This window comes from Mus musculus, chromosome 4 (assembly GCF_000001635.26).
Source record: "Mus musculus strain C57BL/6J chromosome 4, GRCm38.p6 C57BL/6J".
Lineage (NCBI taxonomy): Eukaryota > Metazoa > Chordata > Mammalia > Rodentia > Muridae > Mus > Mus musculus.
Genome location: NC_000070.6, coordinates 100,476,903 through 100,498,098, shown reverse-complemented (window position 1 = coordinate 100,498,098; position 21,196 = coordinate 100,476,903). Strand labels below are relative to the sequence as shown.

At 41.8% G+C, this 21,196-nt stretch overlaps 1 protein-coding gene across 1 annotated transcript in view; it reads right to left on the bottom strand.

The window, feature by feature from the left end:
• Positions 1-19,232, bottom strand: part of Ube2u (ubiquitin-conjugating enzyme E2U (putative)) — a 71,279-nt gene extending 52,047 nt beyond the window's left edge. Inside the window, exons 1-5 of the mRNA NM_001033773.4 lie at positions 18,852-19,232; positions 16,412-16,493; positions 15,225-15,317; positions 11,355-11,452; positions 7,884-8,004 (exon numbers count right to left, since the gene is read on the bottom strand). Of these exons, the coding sequence (NP_001028945.2) occupies positions 7,884-8,004; positions 11,355-11,452; positions 15,225-15,317; positions 16,412-16,493; positions 18,852-18,917 (460 nt within the window). The 5' untranslated portion in view covers positions 18,918-19,232. The remainder of the gene's footprint in view (positions 1-7,883; positions 8,005-11,354; positions 11,453-15,224; positions 15,318-16,411; positions 16,494-18,851) is intronic.
• Between the last annotated feature and the right edge of the window lie 1,964 nt (positions 19,233-21,196).

Here is a 21,196-nt window from a genome sequence, read left to right as displayed (position 1 = left end):
AACACCGCGGTCTCTGGGTCTCAGGGATGGTCCTGAAGCTTCCGTTCTGTGACAAGCGAGCAGTGCCACTAGACTACATTCCCTTTTCCCTTGGTGTCTAGAAAATGCATTTTTCAGGGAAAAGAGAATTTCTACAACTACCCCCTACTGCTCTGCTCCATGCCTCTTCATATGTAAAAATACAAAATATGTAAATTAAAATGAGGACTCATAATTCTAGACTTCATCAGCTTTCTGTGTAGAGAAAATTTTCTTTAAAGTTATTCTATGTTATATCAATTTCCAAGAATCAGTGAACTAATTGGAAGCTTGAACTGAAAAAGCAAATGCTTACTGCATTTTCTTAACTATTAATTGAACAGAATGCATTTGAATATATACTAGGAGGAGGGGGTGGCAGGGAGCTTACTCACTCTATTGTAGACAGAGTACTTATATGTGGACTTGTGTGAAAAACCACTATCAGTAGGGATTAATTTCAAAACCAAGCTGTCTTAGTTAGAGTTTCTATGATAAAAGAGCACGAGGGAGGTTTATTGCGTTTACCCTTCCATATTGTAGTCTATCACTGAAGGAAGTCAGGGCAGGAACTCAAACAGGAGGGGATTCTGGAGGAGGGAAGCTGATGCAGAGGCCATGGAAGGGTGCTGCTTGCTAGCTTGCTCCCTCTGGCTTGTTCAGCCTGCTTTCTTATAGAGCCCAGGACCACCAGCCACAAGGCAGAAACACCAACAATAGGCTGAGCCCTCGGCCCAAGGATCACTAATTAAGATAATGCCTCACAGCCAGATCTTATGTAGGCATTTTCTCAGATGAGGCTCCCTCTTTTCAGATAACTCTAGCTTGTGAGTCAAGTTGACGTAAGATGAGCCAGCACAGAAGATTGAAAAAGTATATTATATAAGAAGGATTATAACCCCCCTGACTTCCATGATTCCATTTATTCAGATGTTAATTCATCTGCCAGTTATATATGCTAGTTTATTGTCTCATCCACCAGTTTATTATATTACAGTTTGTTCAGAGTAGCATCTGAAATTTACGATGGTCTTTTTTTATCAAAAGCTATAGAAACAATCACTATAACAGAGTTGGCTACTATTTCCTCATTTTTTCTATTTTTATACTCAAGCTTTTCCTTTGATTGCTAAAAAATGATATAAACCTTGTGTTTAAAATGTCAAAGCTAGCATGGTACTCTGAAGATGAGCATCCTTTTGATCATCTGAGCACTCAGAGACCAAACTTCACAAGGATGGCTTGAGAAACAGCAAAGTTCAGAGTCAACATGAAATCCTGTCATGACACATTAGAAGGCAACAGGGATCAAGTCTGGAAGGCCAACCGCTGCTACACACTGGCTCCTTCCAGACCTTTCTTTCTCCAAAATTTCATAACTAACAAGTGTAATTTGGAAGGTTTGAATGGTTTCTTGTCCAATTTCTGCCTTAGCCAGGAAACAAGGCTCTTTGCTAACAATTGAAAATGACCACTTAATGCTACTAAAGCAACACTGGTGGTTATAGAAGACCATGATTTTGATGGGGAGTTTCATAGCTGGCCAACTGGTTTCATCCATCCTTTTTTTTTTTTTTTTTTCTTTTTTTTTTTTTTTTTTTTTTTCCATTTTTTATTAGGTATTTAGCTCATTTACATTTCCAATGCTATACCAAAAGTCCCCCTTACCCACCCACCCCCACTCCCCTACCCACCCACTCCCCCCCTTTGGCCCTGGCGTTCCCCTGTACCGGGGCACACAAAGTCTGCGTGTCCAATGGGCCTCTCTTTCCAGTGATGGCCGACTAGGCCATCTTTTGATACATATGCAGCTAGAGTCAAGAGCTCAGGGGTACTGGTTAGTTCATAATGTTGTTCCACCTATAGGGTTGAAGATCCCTTTAGCTCCTTGGATACTTTCTCTAGCTCCTCCATTGGGAGCCCTGTGATCCATCCATTAGCTGACTGTGAGCATCCACTTCTGTGTTTGCTAGGCCCCGGCATAGTCTCACAAGAGACAGCTACATCTGGGTCCTTTCGATAAAATCTTGCTAGTATATGCAATGGTGTCAGCGTTTGGATGCTGATTATGGGGTGGATCCCTGGATATGGCAGTCTCTACATGGTCCATCCTTTCATCTCAGCTCCAAACTTTGTTTCTGTAACTCCTTCAATGGGTGTTTTGTTCCCACTTCTAAGGAGGGGCATAGTGTCCACACTTCAGTCTTCATTTTTCTTGAGTTTCATGTGTTTAGGAAATTGTATCTTATATCGTGGGTATCCTAGGTTTTGGGCTAGTATCCACTTATCAGTGAGTACATATTGTGTGAGTTCCTTTGTGATTGTGTTACCTCACTCAGGATGATGCTCTCCAGGTCCATCCATTTGGCTACATCCATCCTTTTAAAAAGCAACTTGAGTTAGAGAGCTGTTCCTCGTTCTCGGCTATTTAGGACTTGTGGGATGCTGTCTACCTCTTAAGGATGCAAACTCAGCAGCATTTGCTTCTAGGGATGGTCAGCTACTGATAGCTACCAATTCACTGTCCAAACAAGTACATTGCAAGTAAAAGAGGTCACTAGGAACAGTGCTTTCCGGATGGTACCAGGCAGCCTGGGAGTATGTTAGTACTCTAGATAAAGGAGATTGTTTATAAGGACAGGAACCTACTAGGGCATGAAAAAGTCACTGTGTCACTAGCAAACAAGCTTGAGCTCAGAGCTTGGGTCACTGTGTAGGCTGGACAAACATTGAAGTTATTCTGGGAGAGTTTGGAGATTGAGCAACATTTATATATCTATCTACATATTACAGGGCAGGCTGAGGGTTAGGATAAACTAATCCCAGACACTGGCGGTTGTGAAAAACATCTCCGATATAGTCAAGATACATTCTGGTACAAGGTAGGGCCAAGCCTGTAAATACTGGACTTGAGTGGTTTCTGTCTCTGGGCCTAGGGCGGTTGATTGATTGTGAGCATCAGGACCACAGTTTTCTGGGGCCACATAGAAGGATCTTTCTTTTGCAGGACATCTCTTCAAATGTCTGAAGAGTGCTTTCACCACTGCCTTTGAGCTTGCATTAGCAAAGCAGAGTTTTAGCCATAGGAAATGTAATGGTCCACGTGGAGTACACAGCTATTTCAAACGAGGGCCCTCCACCAGGAGAGGGGAAAGCTCTGAACACACGTTTGGTTTATATTAAGTAACTAGTTCCCCCGGGGATCCCTTCATGGAATTGAATTTGGCTATCACATTGGTCTTCCATTTTACACATGCACATTCTTATGATGAGTTGGCCCTAAGCAAGTGATTGCATTTACTCCTTTAAACTTGGAAGCAGGATAGACCAGGAAGGCTTGTGTGGATTCTCTGGTGCTATATGGGCTTCAACTAGTCCCTCCATCCTTGGATTCCTCCCCAAGGATGAGGCCATGAAGAGAAGATGATTAAACCCCTTGCAAACACTAAGTAAACTATGAAGTAAGATCTGGATCTAAGTTTGTGGGAATGTCTGTCTTTTCATTCACTCATTCAGCTACTATACTGGACACTGAGGGCATAGCTCTAAGCTGAAGTTAATGCCTCCAGAGACAGGAAAATGAGCCGCCTCATGCTTCTCATGGATTGACCCAGATTGTACTGCCTAAAATATAACAATAATTCTTCCTATGACTTTCCTGGATCTCTTTAGTAATATTTTAAATGTATACTATGAAAGTGAGGAAGTTTACAATCTTTACAGGACCATTTTGTAAGTGTTAACAAGCAGTTCGCGCTGGATATAGTTTTCACACAAGATTACATAGACATACTTCTAATATAGAGCTGAGCAAGCTTCCTGCCACTTTCTCCTTCTGGTGTATAGAGGCAGCTACTGCCTCCAAATTAGCACACTCTTCCCCTACCAACCTCAGAAAGTTATTCTTTTTATGTGTTCCTAGACTTTACTCCCAGAACAGTCAAGAGAGCAAGTTGGCCGATGCGCACCATCCGCCTTTGATTTCTACACATTGCACTAACACATGCATATAAAATAGCGACAACTAATGAAAACCTATTTGGTGCACTGCTCGCTTGCTGGGTGCTGGGTGATTTGACTGGCTTTTCCAAATGCTGTGTCGGTAGTCGGACAACTGCAAAGACGCTGTCTACCCATGAAGAGCAAAGGGAGACTGGCTTCAGGGCCAGGGTGATCACCAGTCTCAATTATCAGCTTAGTGAGATCTAGAATCACCTAGGAGATGGGCCTCAGGTTAACGGAGGCGAAGCGAGACTCACTCATTGTGATTAGCGCTACTGCTGGGGCTTTCATCCTGTCCCATAAACTGGAGAAAGCGAGCTGAGCACCAGAATTTATAGCTCTCTGCCCCTTGACTGTGGCTGGTGATAACCTCATCTGGGAGTCAGAGTAAACCATTTCTTTTTTTTAAATTTAATTTTATTTGTAATTCATCTTCACACTCCATATTCCATTCTCTGCCCCTCCCCATCCACCCTCTGACTGTTCCACATCCCACACCTCTTCCCCACCCCACCCCATCTCCACGTGGATGCCCCCCCACCCCCAACTCCACCTGACCTCTAAACTCCTTGGGGCCTTCAGTCTCTTGAGGGTTAGGTGCATCATCTCTGAATGAACCCAGACCTGGAAGTCCTCTACTATATGTGTGTTGGAGGCCTCATAGTCAGAGTACTTTGTTACAGCAATAGGAACAATAAATAATACATAAATTTGGTGCCGATAAGTGGGGCCTTTGCTGTGAGAATCCTGAACATATTGTTCTTAGGTCTTTGGAACTAATTTAAGGGAGAAACGTGACAGTTTGGAGCTTTGGGCTAGAAAAGCTCTTTGATCCTGGAAGCAGAGTTTAAATGAACTATTCTGATGGGAACTTGAAAGACAAGACTGACCAGAGACACATGGACAGTGCAGGCCCAGCCTGTGAGGTATCAGAAGGGAACAAGGACTCCATCGGGAACTGGGATGGACCATTCCTCTGATATTTTGACCTAGAATCTGGATTCATTCTGCTGTGTCCTGAAAACTTGAGGAAGTTGAATTTAAAGTTAATGGACTAATTTGTTTGATGGAAAATTTCAAGACAGGAGAGCATTTAGGCTGCTGCTGAGAGAACAACTGTCATTGTTTAGAGATGGGCACCACTGGAAGCAGCTTGTATTTCACTGGGACAGTGGAAGAGATGTCCCAAGGGTAAAACCTCACTCATCAGAGGCTGGACCTTGTGAGGATCCAAATTCATTTAAAGGAAGAAGGCCTAAATCAAAGCAGTTCCCTGCTTGATGTGGTACTAGCATGAGAGATGCAAGACTGAGGGAGTCACAAAGTCCTGATCCATGGTTTCAGACAGTGTATAAAGCATGACAGTATGGCAGAGTTGGAGACCCTGCAAACATGCCCTGAAGTGGGCAGTAAAGGTGGAGCCTAAGTTACAAGGGAGATGATGGGGATGTTAGGACCATGGGATGTCTGCAGAAGCAAGCTACAGGTATAGAATGGAGCTGGTATGAGAGATTCTGTATACACTACAGGCATCAGGATGAGAAGAGTCTGGGGTACATAAAGCCCAGAGCTGGCCTTTGAAGCCCAGGTGATACAATCACAAACTCCAGATCCGAGACATAGAGGTGCAGGGTCTGGTGTTTGTTATACTGGATCTATGCATTGCTTTGATTTGATCATTCCTTGTTATGCCCCTATTCTTCTCTTTTGGAATACGAATGCTTATTAGCATTTCATATTAGAAGTATTAAACTTGATTTTATTTTCTAGGTTTTAACAGCTGTGTGGTTTTCTTGAGTCTCAGATGAAATGAGAACTTTGGACTTTTAAATCAGTGGGATTGTTAGTGACTATGGGCACTTTTGAACTTGGATTATATTTTGCTTTATGAGATGAACATGACAGGTTAGGGTCAAGAGGTGGAAGGTGCTGGTTTAAAGCATTGTAATTGGTCTTCTATTAACAAGGGGCAGAGCTGCATTGGTTAGTCTCTATTGTCAAACTGAAATCTAGAATCACCTAGAAGATGGACCTATGGGCATGCCTGTGTAGTATTCTCTTGATTAGGGTAGTTGATGTGGATGAAGTCATCCACTATGTATGGTACCATTCTCTAGGGGTGGGGGTCCTAGACTGCATACAAAGGAGAGAGCTGGCTGAGGACCAGCAGTCACTGCTCTCTGCTTCTTGACTGTACAAACATGACCAGCTACCTGATGCTTCTGTCCTTATGGCTTCTTCACCACAATGGACTGTAACCTCTAACTATAATCCAGAATAAGCTCAATATTTAGCTTTGATTTCAAGTTTATCCCACAGCATGGCAAACTTAGAATCTATTGTATAGAGTCGTTTATTGTAGGGAATTCTTTAAACCCATTCACTAGCATATGGCTATAACTTCACCATAAAGAGTATTTCTTTGTAATGAGGGTGTACTAGGTTAAGTGCTATATACTCTTCATTCATCTTATAGATATTTACTGAGAGCCAGTGCTATTCTAGAGAATCTATCAGGATGGTACAGAGTACTTCTAGGTCCAAAGTGAATACTTCTGCCAAGAGTGAAGCTATGCTATTTCTCTGCTCGTGAATCAACTTCAAACGTGCCAGCCAAAGCTGGAAGAACTTTGAAAAAAAAAGAATGCATATCTGTGCAGATATTCGAGGAGACCTCTAATTAATACTACTTAATTTTGAACTTGGCCATGATGGTACAAGCTTTTTACAAGCCTTCTGAATGGACTGGGAAGTGTGAAGTCTTATAAGGAACGTGAGGGTGGAGCAGACAAAAATATGAGAGAAGTTTGCAAAGTGATCAAAGTCTGCTGCTTGGAGAGGCGATTGTACTAGTTTGCAAGGTTGCTGCCTGATTCTAGAAGGGGCAGGAGAGGTAAGAAAGAATTATGTCTCATGCTTGCCTGTGGGAAAGCCCTTTGGGCTCTGCTGGCTGGAGACACAACCCAGGCAAATGAAGGTGGAAGGAGCCAGCACAAAGAGTGGAGGATGCTAGCAGGGTCCCAAGGATATCAGTAACTAAGTGGAAGACTAGATGGCTTCCAGTGTCCTTCCCACAGGACCATTACAAAGACTATCTGGGAAAGAAATGCCCAGGAAGAAAATGCTAAATATTTTGTTAAACAAGAGGAAAGGAGGCCAAGGTCAGCAATATCTGGGGTACTCCAAGTAGAGTCTGGGAAGCATTCATTACAGATGTGAGAATTAAAGTTAGATGCTGTAGGATAATTGACAGTATCCATCTCTATGACTTACATGACCATAGCATGCAAATACACTGGGTTTAAGATCATTGGTGATCTTGTAAAAAGGAAGACACTGAACAGGCAAGATGGCTCCACAGGCAAAGTCATTTGATACAAAAGGTTGAGAGTAACTTAGGACCACACACAGGGTCAACATTTGGTATCTACATTCACACACTTACACTGCTATACACGCACGCACACACACACTCACACACACACTCACACACACACACACACACACACACACACACACACACACACACACGATGGCCTGATGACATGAGCTGAATTACAGTGGAAGGAGAACTGGCTCCTTCAAGTGTTCCTCTCTTCTCTACACGTGCACTGTGCCTGCCCACTCATGCAAGCCACACACTAGAAATAAATAACATTTAAAAACAATTAAAGGGATCACACTGGTTGGTTTGATGAATAGCTATAGGAGAAACAATTTAGTGTCATTTCATTACTGAAAATGGATACAGGAAATATTAAAATATCTGTTACATGTCACTCATTTGCTCAATTATTTATTGGCTTTAAATGTTTCATGTGTAAATGCTAATTGCCAAGGGAAAGTATGGAAGCAATTCTTACTTGGTAATGCTGGCGGCAAAAGTTCCTGAATTACCATTTTATACGTAGACGCATTTCTAATCAGCAGTTGGGCTGCCTCCAAGTTCACTGGATTTTTTAGGACAGGGTAAGAAAGCAACATCTAAAAGAAAACACAGCAAACAGGTTTAAAATAAAATTTTCTTGGAAATCAACGCATATAAACCCAACAAACATAGCAAGTGCCTACTATGTACAGCCCTGGAGATGGGTGTAGATGATACAAAACACAGAACAGCTGATGGTGGTGGTGCACGCCTTTATTCCCAGCATTTGGGAGGCAGAGGCAGGTGGATCTCCGAGTTCAAGGCCAGCCTGGTCTACAGAGTGACTTCCAGGACAGCCAGGGCTATACAGAGAAACCCTGTCTTGAAAAAGCAAGCAAACAAACGCCAAACAAATAAACAAAAGACACAAAAAATATCCTCAGGAAAATCACTCTATCTTGGTTTTATGTTGTGTATTCATGAAACACTAGGATCAAAGCAAAAGTGGGGTTTTTTTTTTTTTACTATAACATTCATTCCTATCACATTTTAAATTTAAAGTGGATTTTTATGTAAAGCATTGGAAAAAACTCCCGTTACATACTAACAGGAGACCACATTAGATCATGGCTAAACACACATATACTGGAGCTTACACACATGACCATACCCCTTTTAGGTCATTAATTGATTAATTTACTATCAGTAGTAATTTTCTATGATTGTTGTCACTACCACAAATTATCATCTTAGAAGATACAATCTTATAATCTCTGTATTTAGGTGGAAAATCCAGGGTGCAGGACTAGTTTCCAGGTTTAACGAGGTCAGAAGCCGAGTGTCAGCAGGCTGGGCTCCTGTGAGAAGATTCTGGATGAAGCACCTTCCATGAAGCATCTTCCATGTTCTTCCATGTTCTTCCAAGCGTGAGGTTGGCTGAATTTAATCCCTTGTAGCCATAGGATTCAGGATCATTACTGTCCAGACTGTTAGCTGTGTGCCACCCTCTGCCTCTACGGAGGTGTCGTCAGTTGCCTTTGCCAGAGCCAGTCATGGTATGAGAGGACCTCCTTGAACTTGAAATCGGACTTCTTTGGCCACTTCCTGTCATCTGGTTTCACTTTTCTACCTTCTAATGCTCTGAGACCTGAGCACTTTGCACAGTATAAACTAATCTTCTTCACTAAGGTTACCTCACTGATAACCCAAAATCTATACCTATTCCATTCACAACAGCGCATAGGTTAGTGTCTTAGGGGAACCTCTTGAATGTTCCGCATACCACAGAATCCATGCACCTGGGCCAAACAGGGACCCGGTGGTGACCAAAATTGTTCTGCTAGACTGTATTTAATAACCTCAATTTTTTTTTTGCTTTACCCTAAACTGCAAATATATATTTAATAATTTAATACTTTGAACATAGCATGTTATAATATGCAGGCTAATAAAATCTCTTCACTCACTGCTACTTGTGCCATTTGGTTTTGTTAGTCAACTTGACCCAAAGCGGAGCCATCTGGGAAGAGGAAACCTCAATTGAGGAACTGTGTCTCTATCAGCTTCTCCTGTGGGTGAGCCTGTGGGTGAGTAATGGTGCATTTTCTTGATTAATGACTGATGTGGGAGGCCCAGTCCATCGTAGGTAGCATCACCTCCAGGTAGGTGCTTCTGGGCTGTATCAAGGTGAGCAAGCCACAAGGAACAAGTGCTCTTCCATGCTTCAGCCCCTGACTCCAGGTTTCTGCCTTGAGTTCCTGCCGTGGCTTTCCTCAGTGATGGACTATGATCACAACATGTAAGTCTAAGAAACCCTTTCATCTCTGTGTGAATTCTGGCTAATGTTCATCAGAGCAACAGAAAAAATGGATAAGGATGCTGCTTAAATGTAGATGTGAGGCAAAATGAACAAGCATGGCTTAAATGTTATGCAAGCAGTCAGGTAGCAAGCAGAGATTGTTAAGTGTGTAAGGGGGTTTGCTACCAAGCCCAGCTACTTAAGTTCAATCCCTAGAACCCACATTGTGGAAGGAGCACTGACTCCCACAAGTTGTTCTCTGACCTCCACATGTGTTTCATGGCCTGCCACCCCTAAATAGAGACAAATGTAAGAAAGTTAAAAGTGAAAATTATGAAAATGTCACGTGTGGTGGCAAACAGACATTCTTTAGGAGATGGAAGCAGGTGATGGTGAACTGGAGGCCAGAGTGAGACCCTACCTCAAAACAAACAAACAAAAGAAATAGGGCAGCAGAGAAGGCTCATGGGTAAAGCCTACTGCCAAGCTTCACCACTTGGTGAAAGGCCTAGGCCAACGTGGTGAAAGGAAAGAAACTTTTCCAGCAAGTTGTCTTTTGCCCCCCACACGCACCCTTACATACACACAGTAAACAATAAACTCACACAGAAAACCATAAGCGAACACAAAACAAAAATTATGGAAGTTATAGCAGACTTTCACTAATGAAAGTAATCATTTGACATCCAACATTTCAAAACCAGTAAGAATTCTTTGTTAATACTGGAGTTTTCTCTTTGGGAAGCACAATCAAGCTACATTTTCATGATTATAATAATTGCCTAAATAAGAATTCGGTGCGGATCCCACTATACCTTTCAAAGTGGGTGGAAAGCAGGTGAAACTTCTTTTCCTGGGCAAGTTCTTGGTCTCTGGCTGCCGGGAGGATCTTAGTTACCAAAGCATGCCTGGCAAATGTTATTTCGTATTTTCTCATTAACTGATGTGTGAGGGCCTAACTTAAGATGGAGGTATATGCTTCTAAGGATGTGGGTCCCTTGGTGACTATGACATTTGGGAACCAGACATTGACCTGACAAGAGGATATGTTTGGTTTCATCATTCGTCAGCTTTGATACGAACTTACAAGAGAGAGCAGCTAGCACTCTCTGGAACAAAGAAGAAAGCTGAATACATGAAGGTGTAGCCAGTGACTCGCCTATGAGGCAGGGGAGCCTAAAGAATTATGAAATACTCACAGGAAGCCATGTTAAGGGTTAGAAGCTGAAATAAAGCCTGACTATATGTCCACAATTGAAAACATCTCCATGCTCCCCCACTTTTTATAAAATGTGTATTCTTTGATTGTGAAGGGCTTTAACTATCAATTTCAAAATAAGTCTGCAGCTAAAGACCCACTCTCTAGTTCCTGATGAAGAGATTTTTGATTGACACAGCTTGCTCTGATCCTTTGAGGATTTAAATATGCTCTGTACATGGTATCCCTTAAGTGATGAGTAAGTGAGAGAATTAGATATGTTAAAGCATTAAGTCAGGCATGGAGGTGCATGTCTGTAATTCCAGTTCCCAGGACAGGGAGGCAGCAGAATCATGAGTTCAAAACCAGCCTGAGACTACATGGTGAGCCCCCCACCCCCTTATTAAAGAGAATCGCACACACATACTTACACACAGGAACATGTATCATTGCAATAGCTGTATTCTTACCTGTAGATCAAGTAAGATGCTGAGTACTGTATAATTCGTGTTCCACTTGCCAGGCTTGTCCAAAAAGTCTATACTGGGTTTACCGGTATATGGGTCTACTGTATTAAAATAATATATTAATATTATCATTCAAAACTTAGCATCATAATGACATCATCAAGAAAAGGGGTGTTTCTACTCTTCTTTCTTTCTCTTCTATTTCTTACAATGGTAAAACACTGGATGGATATTCAGGATCTACCAGCTCTTGTGTTTAACTTATAGACTCCTGTGTAGTAATTTCATAGTATAAATTTCAAATTTAGAGGTTTTTTTGAGGCTTTTGTGTGTGTGATTCAAATATATGTATGTGTGTGTGTGTGCATATGGGTGTGCATGCCTGTGAATGCCCAGAAATCAGAGAAGGAGGCCAGGTATCCTGTCCTATCTGTCTTCATCTTACTTCTCTGAGGAAGTCTCTGGTTGAACCTGGTGGTCAGCTGGTGGTCAGCAAGCCTCAGCAAGCCTCTTGCTGGGAGCCCCCACAGTGCTGGTGTAATATGCATGTGTAACTGTGGATGGAGCTGGTGTAATATGCATGTGTAACTGTGGATGGGGCTGGGGTAACATGCATGTGTAACTGTGGATGGGGCTGGGGTAACATGCATGTGTAACTGTGGATGGGGCTGGGGTAACATGCATGTGTAACTGTGGATGGGGCTGGGGTAACATGCATGTGTAACTGTGGATGGGGCTGGGGTAACATGCATGTGTAACTGTGGATGGGGCTGGGGTAACATGCATGTGTAACTGTGGATGGGGCTGGGGTAACATGCATGTGTAACTGTGGATGGGGCTGGGGTAACATGCATGTGTAACTGTGGATGGGGCTGGGGTAACATGCATGTGTAACTGTGGATGGGGCTGGGGTAACATGCATGTGTAACTGTGGATGGGGCTGGGGTAACATGCATGTGTAACTGTGGATGGGGCTGGGGTAACATGCATGTGTAACTGTGGATGGGGCTGGGGTAACATGCATGTGTAACTGTGGATGGGGCTGGGGTAACATGCATGTGTAACTGTGGATGGGGCTGGGGTAACATGCATGTGTAACTGTGGATGGGACTGGGGTAACATGCATGTGTAACTGTGGATGGGGCTGGGGTAACATGCATGTGTAACTGTGGATGGGGCTGGGGTAACATGCATGTGTAACTGTGGATGGGGCTGGGGTAACATGCATGTGTAACTGTGGATGGGGCTGGGGTAACATGCATGTGTAACTGTGGATGGGGCTGGGGTAATATGCATGTGTAACTGTGGATGGGGCTGGGGTAACATGCATGTGTAACTGTGGATGGGGCTGGGGTAACATGCATGTGTAACTGTGGATGGGGCTGGGGTAACATGCATGTGTAACTGTGGATGGGGCTGGGGTAACATGCATGTGTAACTGTGGATGGGGCTGGGGTAATATGCATATGTAACTGTGGATGGAGCTTTACATGGGTGCTCAGAAGACAGAGTCAGGTCCTGCTGCTCACACAAGCCATCGTCAAAACTACATTTTCATTACAAGAATAATACTTGGGAGAAAAAGTATACAAGACAATACAAAGTAAATATGAATCTTCCCTGACTAATAATTATACTCACGTCACATTGATCTGTAGACTTTCATCTGTATAAATACTCATTGTGCTACCATGCTTATCACATAAAATAATATTTTTATCTTTTGTTTTCAAGGTTTTTTTTTTATCTAAAATAAATTTACAACATATTTCCAGACATATTTATTTATTAACATTTACTTACACTCACTTATTGGTGTGTGTATGTGTGTGCGGTGCATGGTCAGAGGTCAGAGGTCAGGGTCAGAGGATAACTTGCGGGAGTTGGATGTCTCTTCCCACCATGTGGGTTTGGGGATCATCAGGCCAGTCAGCAATGCTGGGCCTCCAGATATGTTTATTTAAAAGAGATGTAAGCACCTACTATGTGCCAAGCAATGATGATTCTCGGGACACTACAGTGATCAAGAAGGTCCAGATTTCTTGGGTCTTCCTTTTTCTATGTAGGGGAAAGATGAAGTATGAAGGGAGTTTCACTTAATATTCTTCTATGTAAAAAAAATAATTCTTATGTTAACAGATAGAGTGATTATAGTGTGTTCCCTGTATACGTAGGTTCGGAATCCATGGGTTCAATCGAGGATCAAAATTATTAAAAAAAAACATTCATACTGACTTGTGCAGGGTTTTTCTTGTTATTATTTTTGAAACAATATGTCACACTAACCATACACATAGCATTTTCCTTGTTAAGTAATTCAGAGATTTAGCCCATAGCTTGTTGCAACCTCTCCTATACATTTCAGATTAAGTGTACTGGGAGCAAGCACCCTTCAATATAGCGTACTGTTGTGCTACGACGTATTGACTATGAATAATCTATAAACCTGGAGTTTTAGCCCATAGGGATATATGTACGTTATAGCTGATTAGAAATTGCCAAATCACTTCCCTAACAGGTTACCATTATATCAAGGAATAGTGTCTGCCCAAGCCTACTAAAATTGAGTTTTAATGTCTTTTACATTTTGTAAACAGAAGTGATAAATCATATTTTGTGATTTAATTTGCATCTATTTTTTTCATAATGTGATTGTTCTGTTGTGTTTTCTATATCTTGTGCTTGTTGGTAGATTTCATGCCATTTTCTGCTAGTTCACAAGAGTTTTCTTAATGGGGTATAGATGGTATGTCTTGTGTACCATAAACCTTCCCCAAGTTTGCAGAATGCAGTGTTGTTATTTTTTAGTTTGTTTACAATGTGTATAGCTACAGAGGGTTTAAAAAACAGTTTAGATAATTTACATGTCATGGTTTTCAGTAGTTTCATGGAACGACTTCCATACAAACCCACAAAGAGCTACATTACATGGTTGCCTTCCTTAGAAGTCAATTAAAAACAATACAATGCTTCAGGAAACTGTTTCATGTCTAAGTTATCCAACCCAGCAAGCTAACACAGTCTCACTCTCAAAGGTTAAGTTGGCTGGTGTATCGTTTTTATAAAGTGAAAAATTACATTCAACTAAAATAATAAATGAAGCATGGTTATGTGTATTATTCAGCTATTTGAAATGATCTTTCACACAAGGCATACAAATGCAGGAAAGAGGCCAGGGAGATGGGCTCCTCACTTAAGAGCATTGCTGAGTCTGGTTCCCAGCATTCTCACAGAATCGTTCATAACTGCATGGAACTCCAGATCCAGGGCATCCAAACCCCTCTTCTGGTCTCCATGGGCACCACACTCATGGGCACAACCACCCCCTTCATATGCATACATAATTGAAAAATATATTTTTAGATTTGTTTGTTTATTTACTTATTTTATGTAAGTACACTGTAGCTGTCTTTAGACACTCCAGAAGAGGGAGTCAGATGTTGTTATGGATGGTTGTGAGCCACCATGTGGTTGCTGGGAATTGAACTCAGGACCTTCGGAAGAACAGTCGGTGCTCTTAACCGCTGAGCCATCTCTCCAGCCCCTGAAAAAAAATTTTAATGCAGGCAAAAGACCAGGCCATTTAAAGTAAAGCTAGATTCAAAATTACATCTCAACTATGTAGAAAAATGAGAATGGATTTAGTAAAATATTGAAAATGGTCTTAGAAACTATTAGGATTCAAAGAGATTGCCAGTTTTTCTGCCTTTTAAAGTTTTCCCCAGTGAGTATTCTTACTTTTATTATAAGTTGCTAACAGAGAAAGAACATGGTTATTACACACACACACACACACACACACACACACACACACACACAGGATTGCATAGACAAAGCCAACAAAGTCAAAATAGGAAGAGTCTTAGTCCTTACCATTTGGATGAAAAGGAATTGTTGTAAATTTCACATTTGGAGGAACAGAATTGTACTCTTGTGAAAACTCTAATGTCAGGTAGAAAACAAGTCCTGTAATATAGAAATGAACAATGCTATTGAACACTGGAGGTCTTTCTATGATTAAACCTATTCATAATTTTCTTATTTTTCCCTTAAATGTCATTTTCTTCTTTAAATTTATTTTTACATTATTTATATTTATTTCTCTCTATGGCACATGTGCATGCATGTGTGTGCATGTGTGTGTGTGTGTGTGTGTAACTAACTTGCCAGAGTTTGTTTTCACTTCTTACCACTTGGGGTCTAGGAGTGGACCTCATATCATCAGGCTTGGCAGCAAGTGCTTTCACTGAGCCATCTCACCAGATTTTCCCATGATTTTCTTAAATTCCTACACAATACATAGACCAGTCTGTGTTGCAGACTTAGACCCTTTACCATCTAACTGGACTGAGTTTCAGTCTCCCCACCACTCTGTCCATTCACTACCTCTGTCTCCTTCACACTGCCTCCTCCCATAATGGCTGACCTCACCCTTCCCAGAATCTGACTGTAGCATTGATGTTGTTCCTCGTTTGAACTTGGCCAGTGCTCACAGGTCAGCTTAAAAGTTGCTTCCTTAGAAAGCCTTCCTGACTTCTGCACGTGTGATCGCTGATCCTTCTCCCATCTTTGGCATTCTCTCCAAAATCCATAGCAACATCTATAGTATTGTCATTGTTGCTTTATGTGATTGTCTCATCCCCGCCACTCAAAGGATCTCTTTTAAATAAATAGTTGGAATAACTCATGACTATTAAACTTTATAGTGGGCCATTTCCTTGAGGATTTGACTTCTGGAAGTTTAGGGGGAAATCATAATGGGGAAATAACTGTGGAAAGCTGAAGTAACAGGAATTTTGATTGGTGTTCTCTGATTTCCTGAAGATTGTTGGCAGACATCCTTGATAAATGTATTTATTGTGCTTGCTTCTTAAAAACTCAGTAACATTAGGGATGGGAGTGAGGCCCTGGATTCAATTCTTATTCTGTCTCTCTGACTCTCTCTGTCTCTATCTCTGTCTCTTTCCTTCTCCCCTCTCTCTTCCCCCTTCCTCGATCTTCCTTTCTCCCTCCCTCCCTCTTGTTCTCTCTGTAAGACAGATTGATTTTAAAACACGAACCTTCACAAACTGAATTGCGAAGACCTTCAATCTCAGCTTTCCAATTCATCATATCATCACTTACAGGATAAGCAGTAATATCCTGCCATATAAACAAACAAACAAATACATACATACATAGATAAATACATTAATTAATTAGTTAGCTAATTAATTAATTAATGTAACCTGAAATATCTATCACAGTTTTGAAAAATCAGATACTGGGTTACATTGAATTTCAAAATTTGGAATTTTTCTTTTCTTTTTCTCCTTCTTTTTTAAAAATAGGATCCAGGTGTTTACCTTTCTGGGTATATATTTTTTTATTTTTTTCTTTCTTGGATATTTTCTTTATTTACATTTCAAATGTTTTCCCCTTTCCAGGTCTTCCCTTTGGAAACCCCTCATCCCACCCTGCCTCTGCCTCTATGGGGGTGCTCCCCCACCCACCCACTCCCATCCTCCCACCCTGGCCTTCCCCTACACTGGGGCATTGAACACCCTCAGGCCCTAATTTGAATTTCAAAATTTGATTTTTTTTCTTAATAGTTCTTGATATATGGAGGTGTTACATGCCTTACGTTAAGGTAGATGTCAGGAAACACATGAAATAATAGTAAATTAGTAACAAAATCCTAAGAGTAGAAACCACTGGTAGGATGGGAAGAGAGGCTGGGCAGTGTGTCTATGCAGTACGTGTGTAGGGTATGGCCATTTATGATCCCAATTAGAAAAGAAGAGAATAGCTGGAAATTTGAAAAAAAATGTGTGTTTCCTGAAGGTTTCTGAAGATGATTCGGATATCACGTGGAAGGCATGATGTAAGAACATTTTCACTAAAAAATTCCAAGCTTACCTCAATTTCCTATGTTTACGAGTTGGATTTTTTTCCTTGTGTTATGAAAGGAAATATAAAACAAATCACTTTTCTAGTTCTAACTCTGATATGGATTTTGTTTGGTTTTGGCAATGGATAGGTGCATAAAAATATATCTAACAGTGGAAGTGTGAACTCCAATGTGAAGATCTGCAGAGTCCGTTCCCACATGCCATTCTGACTGCGGGAAGCTCATTGGAGTGTATTTACTTTCCATCTGGTTAATTTTGACGTGTGATTATTTTTAAAAATTAATTTTCATATTAAACTTTATAAAACTTATTTAAGAAAACAAAATTAAAATGTCAAGATTACTTTTGTATGTAAAAACAAACTTTCCTACACTCAAGTAGCGTCTCTATGAAGAGACAAGAATGAGCTTCACAGAAAACCTTAACAGCTATGCTGAGTGTACTTAAGTTCAGCAAATTCTTCCTGAGCCAGCACAGTGATTGCGTTTGCTAGGTGACTGTCAAGGTGAGCACTGTATTTGTCTGCATGCATTATCTGTACTGATATAAACCCATCACTGAGTTCTATTATGCCAGAGAACGATAATGTCTAGATTGAACAGAAATGTTATTCAACATGAGGTCATGCATCTGTAATGTTTATATAGCTGATCTTAAGCATCTCTGAGGAGGGCTTTTTCTTTTTTAATGTGTTTATAGTAGGAGTAAAACAGAACTTGTATTATGAACTACCACCACCAAGGCTATTGTTAGCACCTCTGCACACACTCTTTTATGGATGGCTTTGTTTCTAAGTTTGCTTTTTGCCACTTCCCTTTCTCCTCATTCTCTATTTTTCATTTTCCATATATTAGTCCATGGCACAAATGAATGCCAATAACTTCACTGGTGACATTGGAACAAAGGGTAGTTTTTTTTTTTTTCCTTCTGCATTAAAATTAGAAGGCAAAGACATAAGAAAGAAAGTACTGGAAAGTATGCAGTAGAACACGAAAATTAAAAACAAAGGATTGGAAAATGATATAGTGTGTCGGGTGGTAGTGGGAGGAGGCAGGAGGCAGGAGGCAGGAGGCAGGAGGCAGGAGGATCTCTGAGTTCAAGGCCAGCCTGACCTACAAACAGAGTTCCAGGACAGCCAGGGCAGTTATACAGAGAAACCCTGTTTCGAAAAACCAAAACAAACCAAACCAAACAAAGAAGGAAGGGGAGGAGGAGGAGAAGCAGCAGGAAGAGGAGGAGAAGGGAAGGAAGAGGAGGGAGGCGGAGGATCCTGACCCTGGAGACATATCTATACTGACTCTTCCCTAAGCATTACGTTTGCTGGTCAGCAAACAAAACATGACTCAGTTTACAGTATTCATGAGTGCAACCTGAACCTGCCAGCCCATGCTTGGCAGACTGATACTCACGGCTTCAGCTCACTAGGAATTGCCCTGCACAATGTACTTAAAATTGTTACATCATTATTTTGAAACAGTAGTTATTAAAGAATACTGTAGTTGAAAAGTTGGTGTAATTAAATCATGGTTTACAGAATAAACACGGACTAACCTGCTTCTTAAACAGCATCACTGGATGAAAACAGACCCCTTCAGGCTGCTGTACTTACCTTTCTTGTGTCACGTTTTAACTCCCTGAATTCTCTTTCCAGCAAGATGTAAGCTTTGGAGTACATACTGAGGTTGCTACTTGTCTTGGTTTACTCAGGGCAGAGTTCCTGACTGAGGTCTCCGGTCACCCTCTGACCCCTGGTTAACGGTTACTCACTCCGTAGTCAAGTAACTGCTAAGATTAGGATTTAACAGTGACTTTCTTTTCTGACTCCTCCAGACGGGAACTTCCCGAAGGAAGACTGGGGTCTTTCCTATCTGGGCTGTCTCAGCTTCCACCCCTAGACAAACTTGGGGACCACTTGAGAGATGCCGGAGTTGTTGGCTGGCCAAGAGGAAAAAAATGCAAACCCGAAGCAGCACTGCCAAGTTCTCTTTCTACCTGACAAGTAAAGGCTATGTTAGCTCAGCGGGACAAAGCAAACTGGTTGCCAAGCAACAGTCCTCTGGAGGCGGGGCGAGGTTGTCATCTAATCAGCTACCGGACTGTAGGTCCTCTTAGCCAATAGACAAACAGTTTCAGTGGGAAGGCCAATGAAGTCAGCATTCAGGATGACATCACCCACCCCTCAGTGCACCCGGACACCAGTGGGGTAGGGGGTCTTCCCTGCGCCCAGGACTTGTCTATAAATCATAAGCTTCTCAATAGTGCTTGTCCACTATGAACCTTTCTCTTTGACTGTCAGGTAACAAAAATATATGACTGGTACCCAAAGCTCATCACCCAACTGCCTTTTGCAAAAACCTCCCAAATTTCTGAAGTTGGAATTCCAATTTCTAAAGCTAAAACCATTCCTGCTTCCCAATGAGGGAGGCTTCTACCCCAGTTATTCATCCCCTGTCTTAGTCAGGGTTTCTATTCCTGCACAGACATCATGACCACAAAGCAAATATGGGAGGAAAGGGTTTATTCAGCCACATTGCTCTTGATCTCACAGAGCTCTTAACACCGAATGGATCTTTTAGCCCAAAGTTCCAAAGTCCTTCCACAGTCCTCCCCAAAACATGGTCAGGTTGTCACAGGAATACCCCACTATGCTGGTACCAATTTCTATATTAGTCGGAGTCACAGTTTTACTGCTGTGGACAGACACCATGACCAAGGCAAGTCTTCTTTTTTTTTTATTACATATTTTCCTCAATTACATTTCCAATGCTATCCCAAAAGTCCCCCATACCCTCCCCCACACTTCCCTACCCACCCATTCCCATTTTTTTTTGGCCCTGGCGTTTCCCTGTACTGGGGCATATACAGTTTGCGTGTCCAATGGGCCTCTCTTTCCAGTGATGGCCGGCTAGGCCATCTTTTTTTTTTTTTTTTTTTTCCATTTTTTATTAGGTATTTAACTCATTTACATTTCCAATGCTATACCAAAAGTCCCCCATATCCACCCACCCCCACTCCCCTGCCCACCCACTCCCCCTTTTTGGCCCTGGTATTCCCCTGTACTGGGGCATATAAAGTTTGCAAGTCCAATGGGCCTCTCTTTCCAGTGATGGCTGACTAGGCCATCTTTTGATATATATGCAGCTAGAGTCAAGAGCTCCGGGGTACTGGTTAGCTCATAATGTTGTTCCACCTATAGGGTTGCAGATCCCTTTAGCTCCTTGGCTACTTTCTCTAGCTCCTCCATTGGGAGCCCTATGATCCATCCATTAGCTGACTGTGAGCATCCACTTCTGTGTTTGCTGGGCCCCGGCATAGTCTCACAAGAGACAGCTACATCTGCGTCCTTTCAATAAAATCTTGCTAGTGTATGCAATGGTGTCAGCGTTTGGATGCTGATTATGGGGTGGATCCCTGGCTATGGCAGTCTCTACATGGTCCATCCTTTCATCTCAGCTCCAAACTCCGTCTCTGTAACTCCTTCCATGGGTGTTTTGTTCCCAAATCTAAGGAGGGGCATAGTGTCCACACTTCAGTCTTCATTCTCCTTGAGTTTCATGTGTTTAGCAAATTATATCTTATATCTTGGGTATCCTAGGTTTGGGGCTAATATCCACTTATCAGTGAATACATATTGTGTGAGTTTCTTTGTGAATGTGTTACCTCACTCAGGATGATGCCCTCCAGGTCCATCCATTTGGCTAGGAATTTCATAAATTCATTCTTTTTAATAGCTGAGTAGTACTCCATTGTGTAGATGTACCACATTTTCTGTATCCATTCCTCTGTTGAGGGGCATCTAGGTTCTTTCCAGCTTCTGGCTATTATAAATAAGGCTGCTATGAACATAGTGGAGCATGTGTCCTTCTTACCTGTTGGGGCATCTTCTGGATATATGCCCAGGAGAGGTATTGCTGGATCCTCCGGTAGTACTATGTCCAGTTTTCTGATGAACCG